Here is a 23,508-nt window from a genome sequence, read left to right on the forward strand (position 1 = left end):
ATTATACTGTCAGAAGCAGAGATCATGTATTTTTTAAGAGATACTGAAGCAAATCAGGTTCATATGCCAGACAATGGGAGAAGGATCTTTTCTCTTGAGGGCTGAAATGGCTTATGATAAGAGCTTTACTGTCCCTCCATTCCACCATGACTGCTCCTCTACAGTCTCAAGGAAATCAGAATTGCCCTTCTAGGATTAGCCATACTGCCACTAAGTGAACAAGAAGCTGAAAAAATGTCAGTAGTGTACACAAGCACTGGGCTGATATATGTCAATTTGGGTTCTGAAATAAGTTTGCAATATAAAATTACTTTTAAAAAGATGAATGAGATATAAGTTCATCTTCAGATCAGCCTGATTTTGAGATGCATACAATCCATATAAAACAAATCTTCTCTATTACATAAAAGCAAAGCTCTTATCTTCAGCTTGTGTTATTTCCCTCAAGCTACCATTCTCTCCAAGACAACAGAAAGATCAGCTTGCCAATTTCAAAAGATTTTTCTAAGATATTCACAAGGATACTGATTTACAAGGTTGTGCATTTTGTTAGGGTTTGAGGTAAGTCCTTGGGCTCCACAATACCAAAGGGCCACAAGGAATATTATGGCAAAACAGAAGGACCCAGCTCTCTCCAAGACTTGAAAATGCTGCTATGAATCTAATGTTGGCATCAATGGAGAAATTTTCTTTTGGTTGACAGTGACTACGCATGTTGTTCTCACCTCCCCAGACTGTATTCACAGCAACAAATCAGCTGCATCACCACTAACTTGTCTTTCAATTTACACTGAAGGTGCGAAGTAGGAAGTTCATTTAAGCATAGGTAAAGAAACAGTCACTTGGATCATGCAAAAGCAAGCAGAATTCATTTCCCAGCAAAGCAGAACATACCACTTCTTGTCTTGCTGGCTGGCTCCTGGGCTCCTTGGGAGGTTTTCTATTTCCACCAGGACTGGGGCAGAAGGAACTGCTGCTGTTAGGACAGGTACATTTGGCTTTGCATTCCAACTCTTTGGAGACAGAAGAGAAACAAGTAAGTTACCACAAACTCTTCAGTTAAGCAATGACACCTTATACATAAAATATATCACCACTTTTTCTTACACACAGTGATAAAGCAAGGCTGTTTTCTTCCATTACTTCCACAGCACTGGATACCTATGACCATTTTTTTCCAGTACTATACACAACACCAGGATTGCAGTGAATCCAAAGCAGCTCAAACAATTCATTTTGCAGAGAACGCAAAAGGCTGAGCAGAGCACCCATGTCTCTTTGCTTCCAGCTGAGACTGAGTGTTTAATGTTAAAATATAATGTTAAAATAAACTCGATTTTCCATTTCCACCAATCTGTGACCCTTTCTGCAGCTGCAATACTACAGAAAGAAAGACAGGGTCTTTCCAAACACCAAGTCCTATTTTTTGATACTCAGAATGGTATCAAACCATTACCTTACTGTTTTCAGTGAAACGTGGCATTTTGTGCACAAGTACTGAGAAGACTGGTGTCTCAGATTTCCCTCAAGCTCAGAAAACAATGAATTTTTGCTAACATTTTCTCTAATTTGCAGATGTACACCCCTCTTTCAGAGTACTAGAGAAAAATACTAGTACTAAAAAGTCTAGAGTACTTTTTTCTCTAGTACTCCTTTAGAGTATGCCCTTTGGTGTTAATTAGCACATACAATTAACGTACTTTGGATACTACTAACTTGCACACAAAGGTACTTTCTGTACCTATGAAAACCTGCATCTATAAATAGTATAATTTTTATTGCATAGAGGTATGGTGTATCTTCCTCGCCCCAGGTAGTCACTTCTTCGCATGCAATTTAGTTAACTGTGCATAACTTTTCAATACAACTGGCCAGTATGAAGGGAATAATGAAATTCTCAAATCTGTTGAAACATCAAAATTGTCTTTAAAAAGAATGAAAGAGATAGGCCTTACTTGTGATCCATTAGTTTGGGTAATAACAGCGTTGTTTGGAAAACTGAAAGGTAAGAAGAATTTATATCAGAATCAGATCAACAAAATATTTCTGAAGGATGGCAGAATTAAGGATTTAAGTAAGGATTTTCAGAAAGAAACAGAAATCTAATAAAGATGTTTTCAAATTACGTAAACATTCTCAAAAGAAAATTTGAAAACATGTTTTAGGTCAGCTGCCTCATTTTAGGTATGTAAGGGTATCCAGTTATTTTTTATTTTCACACGGTAGTTTATCTATCATTCCTGTTGTTTTTTTTTTCCTTTCCTAAACCAGTTAAAGCTTAGAAAGACTTTCTGATTCAGCTGTAAGGCAGGGTGTTTTATGAGCAAAAACTGTATGACTTTTTAGTTGAATACTCAACAAAATGTGACATTGTCAAAACTTTACTTACATAATATAAATAGTTTGCTCTGTAACTTGAACTCTTCAGATTTGAAGTTTCACATCATGAAATCATGAGTTTCTTCTGTGTAGAAGCTCTAATGGACTGAATTACCGCTTCAGTAATTTCAGTCTTAAAAGCAGCCACTCAAATTTATGTGCACAGCAGTTCAGCATAGCATTAATAATTTTATGAAGATTTTTTATTCTACAAGACACACTTCAAATTTGCTTGTTTTTGAGAGATTTAAAAGTATTAACATCCTGTGCAATAATTATGTATTATAAATCTTACACAAAGTTAGGTATTCAAGAAAAGATTCAAAACAAACATTTTTTTCCAGACTTCTAATCTTTTTAAAAACAGTTCCAGGATCCTACCGTTAATTATTCTTTTGATTTATGGCCTCTGCAATAGCTAACCAACCTGGCAAGCTGACAATTTAAATAGATTTCTGTATCTACTTCAGTCATTCTTTAGAATTATTTTACTTAGATACCATACTACCAAGACCAAACAACTTGTTCCTTGTCTGCTTTCTAACATCACACCTTCTGCATTAAGAGCACGTGGAGGTTACCACAGAACAGCACACATTTAACAGAAACGTTAAAGAATGACTTCTTGGCAGCACATAACCTTGTGCTGAGTTCATACCAAAGAGCAGAACAACATACATCTTTCATGATGCATTTCAATTAGCAATGCTCGAGTGTAGAGTTTCAGAAATGGCATTGATTGCTCTGGAGACTAACAAAACAATGCCACACCTATGTGGAAATCAGAAGACCATCGTCTTATCAGAAGGCAAAACTGCACCTTAAGTTTCTCTTCCCACTCTCAGAATGACCTAAGCAGCATGAAACTCAAACAAGGTCATAACAACACAGCATGACGAGAGTACTAATTAAACAGGCAGTCACAGTTTGCATGCAGAGGATCTTCAAGCACTTTAATGACACCCAGTGTTGAAGACAACTTTCTCATTTTATAAAAAGAAAAGCTAGCACTGAAGATACTTGCCCCTAAGGTTGCAAAGACAAAGAGACCTCCTCCACTAACATGTTGAACTGCTGCATTAGCCTCACTTTTCCTAGACTTCTACCCTTATGCAAGAATCAGCCTTGCTTGCTAGTAACAAGATGTATGTCTCTAATAAGCCTGCCGTTTTTAAATGTTATTCTGACGTTCCTTACACAACTCCTGACTGCCAGGATGCTTAATATGTAACAGTACCTACAGTTTCTTAAACAAACAAACAAAAAAAACACAGCTTAAAACAAAACAGAAAGGAAAAAAAAAACTGGACTGAAAGCAAAACTGAGTGACTTTGTTCCTCTGCTAATAGATACATTCTTTCTAGACTGTTTCCCTCTCTTTCAGGAACAGTGTGAATATAGTATGATACAGTTTCACAGAAGCATTTTACACTACAACTGTAAGCGTGAATCTCCACATCCAGAAAGACTCTAAGTACAGAAATCAAAAAGCTTCTCTCTCAATGTCAGTCATAAGTAATTCATAATTATCAAATATAAAAACAAATACTTTTAATAAAAATAAATGTAAGTGTAATACAGAATACAAAAACATCGAAATATTTTAAATATTTTACAGTATTTTCCCCTCCTCTGAACTTCACTTAATTATGTATTTCACTTGCATAGCCCAAGTAGGCAGATCTCAGCAACAACCTCATGCTTTTACTTGATCTCCTTACATGGCAGCATAGGGAACTACGGCTCATAATCAGCAAGAATCATAACTAGTCATAAACAAACATCATTGCTTTCCAGTAAGCTCCTCCGGCAAAATCTTCAATGTGACAGCAACACAGCAGCTTTACCTCAAACAGTAGGGTTTATTTAAAGCAAAGAAACACAACAACCACATCAAAACCACAGTTAAGAGGTTAACACTATCTGCATTTAACCAATATTATAACCTCCTGCAGACATGTGCTCAAACATAACTTACAAACATCAAAAGGAAAGGAAGTATTAGAATGCATCTTACCTTGTTTCTTCAAGTTTAGCAACATGTGCTGCAAAAGTATACATAAAGTTTTAATTAAATTTTAATTTTTAATTAGGTTGTCAGTCAAATATTAAAGCATATTAAATAAAAGTAGTAAAGCACTACCTAAAAGTACGCAACTAAAAGACCAAGTGTTGCATGTAACCCCTGTATAATGTGTATAAAATTTAAATTGGAAAAATAAAAATAAAAAATCTCAAGAGCAAACCAACGAGTTGTATTTAATCAAGGATCTGAAAGCGTGCCTGTAGGTCACTTTTGACCTATGAAAGAAGGGAAATAAGAGACAAGGTATCACATGCTGCCAGGCTGTGGTAACGGACAAAATGCAGCTTCTAAGATCAAGAAAATATCCTTGACAAAAATTTCCAACCTGATTCAGAAATTTCAAATATTACCATTATCACGTTTCTGTTTTTTGTACACAAGTTTTACATCTTCATACAGAAACATACTGCACAATATTCATAGGTGTTTTTGCTGCCAGGAAATCTAGAATGACATGCTTTGGACACAAGCTTTTTCTGACAAATATAGATTACCCCCCAGCTAAGTTAAAGGAAACCTAATTTTCAAAATTCAAGAGAAAAGAAAGCAGATATAGGAAAAACTCCTATAAAGAAACTTTAAAGGATGTGATTAATAGATTGTCACAGTGGATTGTACATCTCAAAATGGAAGGTCAATAGCTTACCTTTTGTTTGTAGTGTTCGTCTAGAATATCTTTTGCTGGGCCTCCTTTCAAAGGATGCTGATCTCCTGGCTTTGTTGGTCTTGGTGGTTTGATATTCTGTTTTCCCACTAAGGATGCCAAGTACAAAACCGTAAGATTAATCACTTGCTTTTTATGACAGCACAGACTCTGCTCAGGAAAACATCACATTTCTATTATAAATTCATAGCTTAATAATCTGATCCCATTTCTAGTAAAAACATTTGCCTTTGCATATTTCTTTGTCAAAATACATACAGATTGAGATCACAAATCCTAGGAGAGAATAAAGCTAGTCTGAGAGAAGGGTGGAAAACTTTCCCCAAAGCAGCATCAAAGTTTTCAGTGACAGGAAACATGATTCCCATTTGTCTAGAACTTCCTTCTTTCTGACACTCCTCTTTTTTCCTCACCTTTACTACTTCTTCAAGCTCCTTCAACTCAACCGATGAAGAGGATAATAACAACTTGCAAGTTGCCTGCTGGGCCTAACCAACAAATGATGGTTCTGAAAATACAGCACATCTCCTTTTGGGTGGAGTCTGGCTGGGCTCTGCCTCCAAAGCCATAGCAGAGCCATGTTCTGCCACTGGTACTTCTGGTCTGTCTCCTTGGTACCACTGGTCCTTGGTTCTGACACACATACACATACACACACACACACGATAGTATTGCTAAAGTAACTGGAAATGGAAGCAAGGGCTACATACACTGTATGGGGTCACCCTTCCACCACCTGGTGTATGTTCTTACCAACCCTAGTGGGGCTTTTAACAGCATCTAGTAGACCAGTCTGGGACTAGAGGCTACTGGGAAGTCATACTGGGAAGAATATACATAGGTACTGCCTGACGTGATGATTGGCATTATCTTAGGCTGCAGAAGCACTACTATGATTCAAAATCAGGAGTCAAAAGTCACACACTGTCTCCAGCTGTGCAAGTCAACCATACTTCCTCAGCAGTTCATTTAAAAAGGAGTGGCTTGATAGATGAAGGGGTCTATAAAGTCAACGTACTACATGTGCTATGTAATGAACATGAACCTCAAAACACCTTTGATTTCCTTGCATGTTTTACGCACTGATGACAATCAACTAAAGATAAATCAGACAGTGTATGCGTTCAGAAAACACGATTCAACAAAAACAATAATTCAACTCACTCATCTTGCAAATTTCGCTCACTCTAGGTGAATGAATAGTAAGTTCTCTCCTATTTCCACTCATAATCCAAGAAAAGGAAGAAATGAAAGAGGATATGTGCCAAATAATAGATGACACTGACCTGTATCGAAACCGGGAACCTAGCCGAATGAAGCCTGATCTACTTGAGCTTTTTTGGACAGGACCTCGGAGCCGGAAGAAGGCGTGATGCTCCACTGCACATTTCCATAAATGTTTGCAGGCTTTGGGATGATCCAGTCTAAAGACAAAAGTGTGCTCCTGCTCCTTTCCCTTAAAGCACACAAAGTGCAATAAAGATTTATAAGAGGCATGAACAAGTCCAAGATACAATTAAGTGAAAGCCAAATAAAATGTTTTTATGAATACCTAAATGTATGATAAAAGAGAAATATTTATGGCAGAAAAATGAATCTTTTCAGAAGCTTTAATGCTTTAGTACTCCAATGTCTGAAGTTAGAAAGGGCTAGCACCTATATATTTAACAAGTCAATTATCTGAATAACTACAAATGAGAGACATTATTATTATAGAAAGGTACTTCTCAATGAGGCTAACTTGGTTTCACTTCCTAATCTGATCTCTTCAAATTTCCAACGCTCACATTTTCATCTCAGCTCTGAGCAATTTCTTCCCACGGGAATAACTCTGGCATCTGTGTAAGGAATTCATTCCACTAAATGTGCTACCTGGTCTTTTTTAAAACTGTCTTGCACAATGCACTGAAACAAGCACGTGGTTTCCAAATTATCTAGCCTACATTAGTTTAATGAGGTATTCCCTTTTTAAAAACAGGGTAGGAAAAAAAGCAATTGAACCTATTTATTTTATATTTAACTCCCTTTATTCCCCACTAGAAATCACAACCAAAAATCTTGGAAGGCAGCCACACCAATTCTCAAAACTTAAAGAAAGATCAGGAGCATGTAAACTAGCACTGTATAATCAAGACTGAGACGTAACTAAACCGATTGTTATCTACCTGTTCATCATCTTCAACAACAACAAGAGTGAGTTTATTCTTCTTGAAGTCAAGTCTTGTTATCTTTGGCCTGCAAGATGAACAGAAAAAGCAGGTTAGGCTTAGCTCTCTCAGTAACACACTGAGAGCTAGGTTAGACGTGCTGGTTCAAGCCTTTCTTTTTTTCCCCCTTTTTTGTGTGTGTTTTTAATTCATGCAGTAGGGCTTGATGATAATGGGGATACCAGCGTATCACTTCCAATTTCAACACTTCATTAGAAACTTAAAAGTAAGAAGTCAGCAACTTCCAAACAGTTGAATATATTAGAACTTAGAATAACAATTACGAGCAGAAATCAAAGTTCCCCTAAATACCTTTGCTTGCCTAGTCTTCACAAGTACAGGAGACTGAGTTCATAAGGGCATAAAGGCAGGCCAAAATAATTCTGTTTTATTAAAGAAGTGCAAAACCCCTGTACAGTATATCACAGATCAAGTCCTATGATGGCTCTGTTTCAGAAAATTCCAGCCACAGAAAACATTAACATGACGTGACACAGAAATGCAACCACTTTCCTTCCCACCCATCAAAAAAAAACACAACAATTCAGAGTTTACAATGGAGGTACTCCCTATATTCTCGACTTTATAAGACACAAAAAACATTTCTGCCACTACACAAATGTTTCTCTGTGAATTTTATAAAATTGGACTGGACTAAGCCAAAGTAACTACTTATGTCTTCTTATGATGAAAGATATTTTTGGACATGAAGATACTCACAGGCCAAAGAATACTTTTGCAGGTACCTAGTGCTCCCAGTGCTCTCACATTTTAAAAATTAAAATTAAAAAATGGGGTAGTGCAAAAGAAATGGAGGAGTAAAAATATAAATTGTATCTTAACATACAGAGAGCTTACCAGAAAAACAAACCAATCTTCGTGTCTCCTTCAAAGACAAGAACTCCGGTAGGGGTTAATCCCAGGCTGTAATCATTGCCATCTCTTGCCTAAGTGCAGCAAAATAAAGATTATGCTTTTTTTTTCAGTGTTTGATCCTCTGTCCAAATTATTCTAGTGATTAATATAGCTTATTTGTCCAGTGTTACAATTCAACACATATATGCTTATTCAGTGCAACAAAGGTGTCCTAAGTGTTTCTGCGTTCAATGACTTATGCAATGGAGTTTCCAGTTTGCAATCCTTCAATAAGACTAAGTGGAAAAATTAAAGTTTCCTCATTTGCCTATGTAATAAGCACCTTGTGCAGTTCACTACACTTCCTTTGCCACAGGAGATCTATTTTTACCTGCAGTTTTTCGTATGATAACTGACTGAACCCCTGCCAATTTTAATTTAATTACTGTAATTTTCACATAGCTCTAGTCTAAATACAAACAGTAGTGCATACTGTTGTGCACCAATCACACATTTAATATAGAGCGGATATGTTTGGACTTGTACCTTGTAGAAACATTAAAATAGAGTGGAATATTGATGTAAAGTCACATCACTTGTTACATAGTTTAGATGAGCACAATATTCCTATTTTTTCCCCCTCAAAGCTAAGTCTCCCTTGAAATGCTAGACAAAGCTAACATTACCATTTCCAAAGGTCACCATGCTGTGTTTTAAACATACCTTGACTATGTGCATGTCTACACCATACATTTCCAGCCACTTAGCTTTGTTTAAGTAGTTAGTTTCAGCCTGTGCTGGTGTTTGCCCCCTGAAATAAATTTTTTGCCATTAGGAAGATGCCTGGAAAAGCACAGAAAGGAAAAACTGGCACATGAGAAAGAAGAAAATAAATGCCTAAAAGGATGTGAAAAACCTAAATGCTGTTGACTCTCGTTCACTTAAGTGAACATCAAAGTCACTTTTGTAGGTTTTAACCTGAAACCAATGCAGCAAAAAATTGCTGCATTTTGAGATTTTGCAACCTCATCATTTTACTCAGACTTCTGGAAAGCTTCATTTTCACATTATATCCTCTAACAAAATATGACAGAACCATATTAGAATTATGTTCTTCTAGAAGACCACAGGAGAAGCATCAGCAGTATTTTTTTAATACATTCTCTTTATAGAAAAATCAACACAAGACTTGGTTAGCATGCACTGGAAGATCTAATACCTGCATTCCTTCCACTTCTCAAAAATGGCTAGTTCCATCTCCTCTGTCTGAGTAGGCACAAACCTGAACTCAGACACCAGCTCAGGGACATGTTCAGCGGGATCATAGTCTCCAAGTTCCGCTATAAAAGAACAGCATTGTCAAGCAAATTTCACCATGAAGACAGAAAATATTAACAGGAACTTCTGTGTACTTTTCTAGTTAATCTAAAATACTAAATTTCTTTATTGATCTCCCCCTCCCCTCCTCAGTACTCCCACTAATTGCAGCATCACCTTTTTTGACAAAGGCACCAAAAAAAATAATCCTATAGTATACACAAAACTTTTGCATTAATTTTTTTACAACGTGCTGTTGATAAATCAGTTTAAAAACATCTTATGAAGTTATCAATATCATTGAAATTCATTATTTTTCTTGCACAGCTTTCAATATTTTTGTCACTGAAGTCTCTACTGAAACAACAGGTGACTAAAGCTGGAATTTTACCTTATTAAAATATATTGAAATTTGTAAAAAACAAAACCAGTTCTGATAGTTTTATATAAAGTAACTGTCCATTCTAACAATCACTTTTTTGGTTTTATAACCATAAAACCCTCCTGCTAAATTTACTCTTGTGTGAGGGTATGATCACACAGCTGTTATTTTTCTCATTCCTTTTCATCTAGGAACATAATAAATGCCCTACTGGGTCAGTCAAATGGTTCATCTAGTCCACGGCTGCATGCTCAACAAGGGCAACAAGAGATGCTATTTAGAGAGCATACTGGAACATGCTAGTCAATGGGTGTGCCACATCAGAAGCGCAACCTTCTTTTTTCCACTGATGCTAATGAGTCCAGCTTTAAAGACCAATGTATGCCTAAAAAGCTGAAACTCAGAAACCTTTACAAAAAAGGTCCTGATTTTCAGAGTCACTAGCATTTGCTCCTCCCACTGATTTCAAGATGTTTCTTGACATTCACCTTGTATCCAAAAAATCAAAAATAACTCAAAACTTGTGTGTCCAATAAATGCCAATAATAATTCTGACTGAAAAAAAATGCAAACTACGTATGTAATGTAGGGGGAAAAAAAGTAATGTATTTGAAAAGTTCTTGAAAACTCAAATAAATACACGGAGTATTCCACTTGTACAAAAATTACATCCAAAAAGCTGTTTCTTGGTTCTTGGTTTTTGGAATTCAGTGAATATATTAATAGCCTTTTCACCCCTCTACTTTTTTTTTTTTTTTTTTTTTTTTAAATGCTGACAGAGGAAGTCTGTAGTTCTATAATAATTTACTCCCACTAAAACTCCTGCCTCTGTTGAAAGGAATGCTGTCAAAGCCAGCTTAGGTTCCAGCTGATTTAAATAAAAGTACACAGCTGTCAGACAGTAAGATTAAAGCCCTGCTACAGGCCTCATTGTGCAGAGAGGAAAGAAAATACTACCACAGAAAGCAATGTATATATGGCCTAATTAGATCACTTTGTTTTTGCAAAAAGTTATCCATGGAACATCTTAAGGCTCTAACAATACCAGTATTTCTAACTACAGAATGTATTCTAACTGTTTGTCTTCCATGCCAAAGAGCAGGGGTAAAAAACAGGTTTCCTGAGAGTTTAATGCCAACTCTCCATACCTACACTTGATCAAGGCTATTATTAGCTCCTGCCTTAAGAACAAAATGTGTTTTGGAAAGCATCTGTAAGAGGAAGAATTTCGGTGACTTAGTCCTGTTACCTAACTCCTGCTAAGTTAGTGCAACAGTACACTGGTTTGTAAGATGAATGTTGTATAAAAAATTTGTGTACCACAAGCACATGGCACATCTTCAGTTTCCCTCTTCAGGGAACAGCTTTACGGCACAGGTTTTGAGATTTTTTTGTAGACTTGCAAACTGGTTTGAATGAGGCCACACTGCGACAGACTCCAAAAAGGACCCAAAAGCCTACTCTAGCAGATGCATCTAAACACTTCAAGCCTCCCTGCTTTCGTGGGTCCCCCTGCTGGAAACTACAAACTTCGCATTTGTTAAGATGACACCCTCATCCAAACAACACAAGGCATTGGCCATGAAGATCAATGATGTACAACATATACAAGTAACCAAAGGCCACACCACAGCTCTTGGAAAAGCCATGGATTTGGGAGTCTCAGCTGGAATCAGAAGTCAAAGATAACTCATTAAGAGTCTCAGAACATTCAAACATAGTACTATAGAGCTGAGAAAAAAATATACTAGGTCACCTCTCTTGGTTGAAGAAGGATCTGAAATAGCAACAAGTGCAGTTCACCCGTAAATGCTCATGTACAAGCATGAGACATGGGGTGTTAACATGTTTCTACAAACATACAAAAGTCAAAAGCCGGGTAGTTTTTATACATATGAGTTTTCAGTTGAGCTCAGACCCACAAAAAATTGTATCTGATTTGCACAATGAGGAAAACACACAGTAGAAACTGCATCATGGAAAAAAAAAAAAAAAAAAAAAAAAAGTGGCTTGTTTTCCTGTATCACAGCAATTTGGAAAGATAGCAAACCTTGTAGCTTGTGTAAAGGTGGACAGGTTTGCATACACACACATGAAAAAACAAATTTAGGACAAAGCTGTTTATGTTCAGAACCCCCTTGTACTGTTTCCTGAGGACTCAATTTTCTGTACACACTATCAGCAAAATTACAAACACAAAGAGCTGTGTTTGACGTTGGATTACTGACATTTGGACAGAACCTGTTTTCTGGATACCACAAGAACAGACTAAAAGAAGCAGTAATAGTCTACCCAAAGCTGTTCACACAACTTCTTCCTTCCCCACTCACACCTACTCACCTTGCATATTATAAGCTGCCAACTGGACGGCTGTGTCAAAAGGACATTCCAATCTGCCATAAAAGAAACGGCTTGTTAAAACCTCATCTGAAACTAGCAGACAACTCATATACCTGACAGTGACAAATGGTCCAAACATTTGGGGTAAGGAAGTGAAAAAGGAGCAGCAGATTTTCACCAAAGTAACAAGAGATAAGTAAGCATTCCTCTGCTGCTACTCATGCACACAAAAGCAGTATTTTAGAAAAAAAGTTACATTACTTAGTAAGTCTTACTAGCTGTCCAAATGTAACAATTTAATAAATCCTATGGTAAATACATTGTAGTTGTCTAGAAGACTATTTAGTGGGAATACTTACTTTCCACTAAGAATATCCAGTTTTAGCTGCAGAACAAATAAATACCTGCAGGGTTAAATGAGAAACAAAAGTCATTGATTAACAGTTCTAATGTATCACTCAGCCAAGAGACAGCAGTTGGAGCCTGAAAAATTAAAGTCACATACTCTTTACATGGGTTTTCATGACTGAAGAAACTACAAAGGCTTTATCAGTTGGGTTAGCATGGCACACGTGTCAAATGAAGTAAACACAAAACTAGAAGTTACCAGAAGCTGAACTACAGTGCTGCATGTAAAAAGAAACAGAATACCTAAATAAGACTCATTTATAACCCCAGGATCCTACATGGGCAGACCTACAGAAAGAGATCTGGGAGTGCTGGCTCAGCATGAGCCATGGGAGGTTCAGACTGGATACTGGGTAAAATTTGTTCTCTGTCAGGGTGGTCAGACATTGGAACAGGCTTCTGAGTAAGGTGGTTGATGCCCTGGTCTTGTCAGTGTTCAAGAGATGTTTGGGCAATGCCCTCAATGACACGCTTTTACTTTTGGTTAGCCCTGAAGTGCTCAGGCAGTGGAACGAGGTGATCTGTGTAGAACAGTTTAGTTGCTTATTGACCTTAGGTCCCTTCCAAAGAACAACTTGCATCTTCTACATTTTCTTCATTACCCATAGACATTGATCTCATTAGAGAATGAATACTTAAAGTCTCTCAAAAATAAACATTCATGATACAGATTGGCTGGTTAAAAATCCTACCCAGAAAGCTGGCTGCAAAGTGACAAAAAAATAACCAGTAGGCTGCAGCCTTCTCAGACAATTGATTCTTCAGAGCCAGATTTCCATCACTGCCTTGTTTATTTAGAATTCCTCTTCTTGCTTAGAAATTTGCAGGCATTAAACAAAAAGCACGTATCCCCCACCGGTGTGCAGCACCTAGCCTTCTGATCCAGTACCCACAAAGTGCATCCCTCCTGCTCTGTTGTGGCACACAGCTTTCCCTTCACAACAGAGGTCACCTTATCAGCTATAGGGCTGACTTCAGCCATGGCACCTGATTTGAATTGCACTGCAGATGAAGAGGAGCCTCACACACAGCCAAAGATGGTTCTCTTTCAACTCTGATGTTCACCAAGACCACATGTGCCTATGTCTCTTTGTAGTAACATACACGGGCATGAAATGCATACAGGCATTTTTCCTACAGGTCCCTTGGAAATCCATGAATGCTTTGTCAAAGCATTCATCACCCAAAGCTGGCCTCTAGATGCGGAATGCATTTGTTCAGTACTGACCATGGATATGAAAAGAATGAGCACAGGCTTCCTGTATGGAGTGGGTGCGACCAACCTGTGCTTATCAGCCACACACCACCTGCAAACTGTTCGAGCATACTTCCCATGCTCGGGCTGTGCTGCATGACCTCTGACTGGTGGCATCTGACGGATGGGAAACTGGCAGAAAACATGAGAGATCTGCACCTGTGGAAGCTGACAAAGGCCTCCAGCTGGGTGTCCTGCCACACAAAGGAAAGGCAGAACCCTTGGAAAACCACTGCGACATCTGTAACCTGTAACAGAGCTCCCTTTCCCACCGCTTCTTTGTAAAATAGTCTCGAGACAGAGGAAAGACTTGCTGCACTCCTAGTCTGGAGGATTAGCTAAGCAGACAGACAGGGTTTAGAAGCCCTCAGGTTTCAATTCTGCCATGCTAAAACCTGCACAGCAAGGTCTGACTGGCAGAGCTCAGTCAAGGTGGATGAAAACGTTTCACGCTGGTAGGCAGACAGAGGTCTGAACTTTTTCTATTACTATGATTTTCAAAGACAGTCAGCTGTTGATTCAGGAACATATATCATGGGTAAAATACTCTTCCCAGGTTGCCAAGAAAGAATTAAAACAGTTATAGCACTGTTATCACTTGCAAGCATGAAGCTGCTCAGAGTACATATGGCTGCACAGGGTAATGCTACTATAATCCTCCTGGTAGCACTCCTAGGGATTTGGCTAAAGTGCAGATCGAAGATTCACACAGATAAACCTAAAAAAAACAAAAACAAACAAATGCACTTCACACTCTTACAAACGGCTGAGGGTATGAAGTGTCTACATCTGACAAGAAAACATAAATTTGTTTTCTCTCCAAAATGGATCATCAGCAGTGGTGACAACAATGCAAAGAAATGTTGTCTTTTACAACAGATTTATACAGCTGACAGATGGTAAATTGTGTTCTCTTTCAAAGCACCCCAAATATGTCTCAGTCCAACATGACATGCAGCATTATGAACGGTATGCAAAACACTTTTAACAAGAGAAACTGCTGCTTACCTGATAATACAATCCTACGCAAACAGTACTGTCAACCCACATCAAAACATAGTGGTAAAATAGTTTTTCTCTTCGCATAACCCTTAGCAAAATATCACAGATGTAATGAAACTTAACTAAACTTATTTTTTGCCAAAGAAAAGCCCTAAATTGCAATTCAATGCTTTTCTGCTTAGAAAGACAGGATGACTGCATAGAGCTTAAACTAAATACATTGAAAGCAGAATAAAGAAAGAAAAATTATGGCAGTTCAGTAAAAATTCTGTCCATTGTATACATACAGATCAGTTGCCAGAGCTGCATAATAAAAAACAGTGCATCAACTAATACAGTAAATATTTGCATCTTTTTAAAATACATCTCATTTATTTCATAAGAGCTACATTAGATACATGTATAAACAGTCAGGTAAGCAACCAGCTTTAAGGAATTCTCCAAAATGCTTCAAAACTGTTTAAATAAATAGTACAGAAACATTTTCCTGGCCTTATTTGAGCACATGACTGTCTCTATCACAAAATTCCTCTTACCTTGTTAGCTCTTCACGCAGATTGTTGGGCTCTGATGAGTAAAACTTTACACGAAAATGCAGACAATACGGTGGGCCAACTGCAAAGAAGAATTCATTTGAGACAGCAGCAACAGCTACTGGACCAGACTTATTTTATTACACAGAATCACATCACAAACATTGACTGAAATTGGCCCTATCCTACCACAAGGTCTTAGGCAGGAATCAATTTGTAGCAGGAAAATGCATGAAAAACATCAGGATGAACATACACTTAAACAGATGCACAAAATAGTTTTATATTTATTTTACAAGTCAACCCAACAGATGTATCACATGAAGTTGATCTGTCTTGCCAAGAGCACATAAATCTAGGTTAATCCTCATATTTAAGGACTCCATCCATCACCAAGAGAGCTGTGGATCTTGGCTCTGCAGTCATTCAAATCCCTAGGTACTCTGTTGGTGTCTGTAATGCCTTTCCAGAGCTCTGGGAAAAGCCCACTGTTGACAACTTTGGCATGCATATTCCACTGAATTTTAGACATATTTTAGGGGTATATAATAGACCCTTTTGGGCAAGAATCTTTTTTTTTTTTTTTTTTTTTTTCAGAAACCAGAGAGTTAACCCAGCAAAAGGATGGTTTAACAGTTCTTAAAAATGTGCAGCTCTCTCTGTTGATTCTTGCATTTGACAGGAGGAATTTTCTGACTGTGCTTCCAAAATTTTTGTTTTGCTAATAAAGCACCACAAATCCCCGAAGACTTCCCACATCAGATAGCAAGGAAGCTTCTGAGCAAAATCAGTTGATGTCACAGATTACCCAAGCACGGACCACTGAACCAAACAGGCCACAATGAATGCTTGCGTAGCGAGTAATGACTTGAGGGACAAACACAAACAGATCAGGGCATTCTGAACCACTTCAAGGGATGGAGGCTCCACGACAACTTTTCCTATAGGCAGAATAAAGATCTGTGATGCTAAAGCATCTTCAGCTGCCTTGTCTCTATTTAAACTATAATTAATGAGCCTCTAACATGGCTCATTAAGGACATTAGATGAAAGTAATACTAACTGCAGAGGAAAGAGGTCATTAAGCAATCAGCAGCAGCATGCTGGGTTGGGGTTTCAGTGCCTACGTTACCCCTCACAGAGCACACAGTCCCTTCCTCCCCACCACTTCAGCTCTGTGCCTCCTCTATGCTCAATGTGAGATCCAAAGAGAAAATGGAAAAGACACTTACTTTTCACTTGCTTTTTAATGCTTTTTGTGTTGTCCAACCAATGCTGAAAAACAAATTACTCTCATTGAATCATCAATAACAAAATCTCACAAAAACCCCACAACATATTCATTTGTGAAGATGAACTATTTGCTATTGCAACATGCTCAAAACAATATAATCTAATCCAGTCCAGATATTTCACGATTCATAGTTCTTAGGGCTTGTTGAAGATACTGTTTGTAATGTAAAAACTTTGTAATGCAAAAAGTTAGCACCAGAAATATCCTGAAGTACCTTATCTAAAGCCAATCTTCCAGAAAGTATTATCTACTTGGAGGAAAAATAAAAAAATAAAAATAAAAAAAGTATAGACAAACTACTCAAATCACTAAAATTGTCACCCTGTCCAAACAAACAAAACTGTTGGCACATTAGTAGTTGGCCAGTGACTGTGTGCCAGAGAGGCATAAATTGTAACTCAGCTTTCTGACTCCGCTGTTTGTGATCACTCCGGTGTGGCGAGGAGAGACAAAATAAATACTGCTGTCTTTCAGTCATTTCTTTAGGTCACTCAAGCATAGTAAATAACAGCAACGCTGTCTGTCTGAACATAGGGTCAGCTCCACCCAACTGTCCAAAACCTATTCACAGCTGACATTTATTTAGCAATTGCTGCACGGGAGGACAGAAGTCACTGCCTCACCTACTAATACTAATGATAAGCTATATACTAGATGTGGAGGCTAACTCTCTGAAGACAAAGTAGTGGCTTCACTTACACTGCTTATAACAGCATGTGAAAAATAAGCTAGAGGTGGCAGGTTGAGAGAAACACCTACCTGTAGATGCTATACTTCCTAACATCATATATTCTCACTGCTGAAGTGTTCATACCAGGAAATACAGCTGGGAAACTGACATCCAGCTAGTGGTAGGGACCTGCTTTGCAGTGCTGTGAATACACAAACAGCTCCACCCTCTGAAGGAGATGACTTGGTTCACAGGGAACACAGCACCCTGTTCAACACCACAGCGCTGGCTGAGCAGCCAGAACAAACCACCTCGCACACCGTGTCCCGGGTGCTTCACACTGCCCAGGTAACACCACCTCATTAGGCCGATCCCAAATGTCACCTTGAAACTAATGCAGATGAATTATACAATTAGCAACACACCTTTCGTTCAACTACGTGCCATGAAGTTTACAGCGGGCCCCAAGTAGGACAGAAAAGCAACAGGGGTATGAGAAAGAACCGGTATTTTCAGGTTGCAATGCCAAGTGCAAACACGTTCCTGTCCTCGGAGCAGCCCTGCCTGCTGCAGGGAGTGCATAAAACCAACCTGTAACGCAGCCAGGGCACGCAGTGGCTGATACATTAGGTGCAGACCAGAACAACTGAACCATCGAGTGCTGTGGTGCATGCACCTGGAAATGCTCTTAATAGTTACTGAAACAGAGCTGCTACAGACAGCTATTTGAAATGTTATCTAATGTATTTTTTAAATAAAGCAGGAACCTCAGGAGGAATGAAGCAAATATTTGTCTACTTTGCTTACAACGCAAATGAAATGGAGTTGAACATTTTTTGTTTCTTTAAGAAAATGACACCACCTCTCTTCCTACTCCACAAACTCACTTGCTCTCAGAGACAAGTGACTTGCTCCTTCCTCCACCCTAAAAATATATGATCTCTCCACCTGAGACTTGCAGGTGATTTAGACACAGGAACAGCAGAGAGAGCCTTTGGTAGGCTGCAGGACTGCCTGTGCACGCCTGCCTCATCCCTTCTGTTTTCTCTCATCTCCTCCACATTCCAGCGCAAGGCAGCTGAGAGGCCCGAGACAGGCACTGACAGCAATTTACTCTGCTCAGCTCTTTACCAGCACTGCCTACAAGAGCCTGGTTTGGATGGCATGGGTGTGCTGGAAGAAGGGAGACAACTGCTTTCGAATGGAGGGGAAGGAAGGGAAAAAAACAACACGCGCATGGACACACACAGACAACAGGAAACTTAAGATTGATTCCAAGTGATTAAAAAGGAATTCAAGTGGACCTGGCAAAAAGATCCTTTAAGTTTACATTTTGACAAGAGTTTGTTCAACACAGCCTACTCCTGAAATCCAGAGATAAAGTTCACGAAAACAAGAAGCAATACAGACAACACACCGGACAGAGCACTGGAAATCACTACTAAAACAGTTTGCTTCTTCAGAAATTAAAAATAAATAAATAAAAATAAAAAATAAAACAGAAGAGTAAACAAGTTTTTGTTGATGTTGCTTTTAATTACAATAATGAGGCTAAATCTGTGTCTCATGTCAATTAATGGCTGCATACTCAGTGGCAATGCTATATGACCATTTTCAGTATTAAGCACTGCAGTACACAAAGTAACTGCTAGAGTAACAAAATTATGCTCTACAACTTCAGTAGGAATAGCAAGTATTTGATGCTTGCAATCTGAACTTTTGACTTCGGAATCTGCCACCTGTTAAACAATCCATGTCTCCTTATGAGAAACATGCAGTATGGCTAAAGGGAAAGCCAAAAGCCCAACAAGTTATCAGCTACCTTCACATTTCCCATCACTGGCCATGCTGTGCTGTTCAATGTCAGTCTGAATCAGAGCCACTCAAATTAACATTTTTTTGTTCCCTTAGCTTAACCAGGATTCAGATCACACCTGGTACACTGTGAACAACCTTGAAAATACCTCCTTCTGCCACCTCTGGCCTCCTAGTGCAGGGAAAAGTAGCTCCTCCTAACCATCAGACTAGCAACGAACATAGAAATCACATGAAAATGACAATTGTTTCCCTTCACAACTTGTTTCAAGAACATGTTTAAAGAACCCAGTATCCAAATCCTAAGAAGTAAAATGTGTTTTCCTCCTCTGTTCTGCAAAAGGTTTAAGACCATTTTCACTACTAGAACTGCAACCCAGCAGCCGCTGGAGTCCTGCTAGTCATGAAGTGTGTGTCAGATTCTGAACAGTTAAATTATTTCCTCAAAAGAGAAACGTGCTCTACAATTACATGCTAAACACTAAACCCATCCCAGAAATTCTGAAAAGAAGCCATGAGGCTTACAAATATGCATAGATACGCAAAGACTTTCTAGCATTCCACCTGAACACAAAAGAAGAAAAAAACAGGAAGTAAACATGCAGCTAACCTTCTAGGCAGGACTAAGTGCTCAGCCAGAAGCATCACCCACATGAAACTACAACTGCAAGTGAAAGAACTGTGGATACTCCTGACAAACACTGCCCTGCTGCTGTTTTCAAAAGTGTTTGCTCTCAAAGCAAACTGTCTGGTACTCGCAAACACAACCATATCCCTCTCAAAAACTCCTCATCGCGGAGCTGACTCACAACCAATTTGAGCAAATCAAGTAGGTACCCTGCTCGCTAAGACTATTTCCCAAGCAGACGTGAACAAGATGACTTTTGCTCAAAAGAATGTTGAGTTAAACTTGGGGTCACTTTAATAAAACAGATAGCTTCTGCACAGACCATAAATCAAGAAAAAGAAAGCTTTCTTTTAGCATTTTGTCAATATTAAGATTTAACATTTAGACTGACTGCTACTCACCGCCACTTGTGCGGAATCCATGAACCTTAATCCAAAGTAGTCGCTTTCTATAAGGTCCAGATGATACATGATCTGCTCAAACAGGAGCTGGCCTTTGGCTTTTTTCTGAAAATACAAAAGGATTTAATACTTAGCAGGTGTATCTACTGTAGCATCTACCTTCTTTTCTATTCATTGCAATTCCAGAAGTAAGAGGACTCCAAAATTAAGTTTTTGACAATACAACCTGTAAATGATTTTTTCTTGTATTTCTTGTTTTTGTGAATGACAAATGTACACCCCACAAGGAGCATACAGAATAACCTTTTTTGAAAAACATCCACATTACCTTGCACAAGGCTGAAAGTGTCAGAACATCACTTCATTATTGTCCCTTTTAGGCTTTCCTTATCCACAAAGTTCAATAGGACTGGAATCATAGCTAGCATAATTGACAGTAACTAATACAGTGGAAAATTTTCAGGGTGAATTGCCCCAGAAATGGCTCCTGTTTGCTAACTAGGCAATTCACCAGTGCTGAAGTGGGTAGGAAAGCACACAGCATCGGGCTGCAGCATTCCATTAGCAGGTGCTTTTAGCAACTGCCAGGAAACTGTCTGGGGCAAGGAACTTTAACAAACAGCCCTTAGATAAGGCATTTACATAAAGCTCAGCTTGTAGGTGCAAAAAGCCACCGCATTTGTTCATACATAATTTATGAAAAAAACTTAGCTCTGGTCCCAAGCAAACATAATTTTTACAGTGGTGATGTAAAAAATTAATCTGATGTTTTCGAAGAGAAAGCATGTAAATAACACCGAGCAGCTTCTATACAACATACATTTTTCATGCTATGAACTCCTTCACAATAATACACTGAAAGAAAAGCTTAACTCTAACACTTGAAATGCCTAAAAGTAATACAAATACATGAATAAATTAAGGACTCAGAGTACAAGCCCCGGTGCAGAAAATAATTATTTTTACATCTAAAGAAATGCAGAGTAAGCATAAATCCTTTCTGCAAGGAGTTAAACAATTTTTGTATTTCCATAGCATCCTTCAGTCTTTTATCTAATATTTATACATTCACAACTTCAGAAATGGGCTTTCTAAGCATATTCTATAGTATGCCATTAATGGGCAGATTTCATCCACCCCTCAAGATTCTTGGCCATATGGGAAGAACTTCCGAAGTGAGCTGAACAGAATGCTTTACCCTAGTGTCTGAACACCAACACAGACAATGCTCCAAGATGCCCATAGTTTACAAAAGGATTTTCAAGAATAAGCCAGAATTCTTATTCTCAGAAATAATCGAGTTCAATCACTGAATTATAATGACGTAAGAAAAGAGGAATACATAATTTGCTTCCTTCCTCTGCTCTGATCTTCAAGCGTTTTATATTTAATCTGGTAATCACAGTCACTGGTTTACCCTGTGCTTCACTTAAATCCAGAATGACATTTCATAGCCCTAAGTAAAATTGCAGAAAAGTCTGCAAACCCAATCTGCCTAAACAAGTTATCTTGCAGTTATTTATTTCCAAGTCTTGGAGAAGGCGGGGGAAGAGGAAAGCAATGAGATCAGCTGCCAACTTCACACGCAGTTTCTTCAAAACACTGTACAACGAGAATGCTGGGATGCAGACCTCACCAGACTCATTCAGGGCAAGTTTTTCTGTTGGCTTCAAGGAAAAAGCACTTTTTAGGCAGCAGCATTTCCATTAGACAGCAGCAAGACTCTCCCAGCAGCAGCCTTAAGGCAAATCACCTACATATAAAATGCACTTCTTCCACTATTTGAGACAGTGACAGATTTCTGCAAAGAGCAAGGCAGTGAGCTGTTGATACTTTCTCTCAGCATGGGATGTTTTCTTCCTGAGCAAATAACATGTAAATAGAAGTGGAATTGATTCAGCATTTGCAAGAGCAAAACTAGGAAAAGGCTTTATTTTGCACCTGATTTAAAGGTAGAAGAAAACCTCCACCTTGTTGCACAAAACATTTTAGATTCTTCCCAATTCTTCAGTAAGTCTTTTCTTAAAACTGTAATTAACCCATTAGCTCAGCTAAATCCCAAGATTTATATATAACCCTCTCAGGGACGAACAATGAAGCAGCTGGGCTCGGACTGGGATTTCTGCACGTGCCGTCTCGGGCTGCCAACACCAAAACACGCCCGTGTGCACCCACCCGTGGGTGGCTTCCCCTGCCGGAGGAGATCGCCCTTCTGGCAACCTCAGCAAAGGACTCAGGGGCCACCAAAAGCGGACCCAGGATGACTGATGTAGCACAAAGTCCCTGAAGCACAGCACTGGAGCAGCAGGGGAAAGGTTTCCAGGGCTGCTGGCTGTTCCGTGCCGTAAATCAGCGGGGCTGTCAGCACAGAACTCATTACGTGGTGCTTTGCATACGACCTGGAGCCGCGGTTGCTGTATTCGGTGGAAGTCAGCACAAGTTTCACACGCTCTTTAACTTTAAGTTCAAGTTCTTAAAGGCACACCGAAGTCCTCCTCCTTTATATTTAAGCAACCAGCAGACAGGAATGGCACTGCTTTGGTCAGCTTTTATGATTGAAGATTAGCCGATTTGCATGTAATAAACCTGCAATCTCCAATGTTTTCAAAGCTACACTCCTACTACATCCTCTGGTGAGAAGTTCCCCTACCTCCCCAGTGGCACCATTCAATTTAAATTACATTTTTATCCTGCTGCTGCCCTCCACTCTTTCCTTTCCCCACTCTTGCAGCAGGGCTCAGGTTACTCTCCCAGGACAAATATTTTCAAGCTGCTCAGTGGTGACAACGAACTATTAACTACTCGCTCACAGGCAGTCCAGCAGCGGCTGGTTCTGCCTCCAGGGGACAAATTAAGCTCCCCATGGGTTTGTAATGCTCTAAGACCTGACTACTTGATTTATACAGTTTGCTGTACTCCATAGGAAGCAACAGCAAACATCGAACAGCAGGAGAATCGACAACCGAGCTGGGAAACTTAAATAAAACATATCACTTCTGGAGGGCAGAGCGTCTAGGGGTTTTGCTATGGAATGAGATCAAAACATCTCCTGAGCACCTTGGGGTAAACCCTGCCCTCCCTCCCTGATTGGGAAGGATGCTCCCAAACACACCCCAGTGACATCTCATGCTGCCCCCTGCCTTCTTCTCAGGTCTGGAAGGTGAAGGTTACCTGATAAAGAAGTGGTCTCAGCGCCAGTCCCAGCCGGTGTAGGCCAGCGTGGATGAAGCGACGCTGACTTCCAGCAGCTGTGGGTCTGCCCCTTGTGCTTG

General features: G+C 39.0%; 1 protein-coding gene across 3 annotated transcripts in view; it reads right to left on the minus strand.

Moving 5' to 3' along the window:
• The window catches only part of EPB41L5 (erythrocyte membrane protein band 4.1 like 5), a 48,764-nt gene that overhangs the window by 19,487 nt on the left and 5,769 nt on the right, over positions 1-23,508 (minus strand). For 2 of the 3 annotated variants that reach the window (XM_084524519.1, XM_084524517.1), the window contains exons 2-15: positions 20,237-20,341; positions 16,661-16,703; positions 15,432-15,510; positions 12,590-12,634; positions 12,231-12,283; positions 9,411-9,531; positions 8,915-9,002; positions 8,195-8,283; positions 7,295-7,364; positions 6,416-6,585; positions 5,112-5,218; positions 4,397-4,424; positions 1,956-1,998; positions 895-1,013 (exon numbers count right to left, since the gene is read on the minus strand). In XM_084524519.1, the coding sequence (XP_084380645.1) occupies positions 895-1,013; positions 1,956-1,998; positions 4,397-4,424; positions 5,112-5,218; positions 6,416-6,585; positions 7,295-7,364; positions 8,195-8,283; positions 8,915-9,002; positions 9,411-9,531; positions 12,231-12,283; positions 12,590-12,634; positions 15,432-15,510; positions 16,661-16,703; positions 20,237-20,341 (1,160 nt within the window). Of the gene's footprint in view, positions 1-894; positions 1,014-1,955; positions 1,999-4,396; positions 4,425-5,111; positions 5,219-6,415; positions 6,586-7,294; positions 7,365-8,194; positions 8,284-8,914; positions 9,003-9,410; positions 9,532-12,230; positions 12,284-12,589; positions 12,635-15,431; positions 15,511-16,660; positions 16,704-20,236; positions 20,342-20,564; positions 20,702-23,508 lie in introns of those variants that run through there. The other variant, XM_084524518.1, reaches the window with a different exon arrangement.

This window comes from Aythya ferina, assembly GCF_964211825.1.
Source record: "Aythya ferina genome assembly, chromosome: 6".
In the NCBI taxonomy this organism is placed as follows: domain Eukaryota; kingdom Metazoa; phylum Chordata; class Aves; order Anseriformes; family Anatidae; genus Aythya; species Aythya ferina.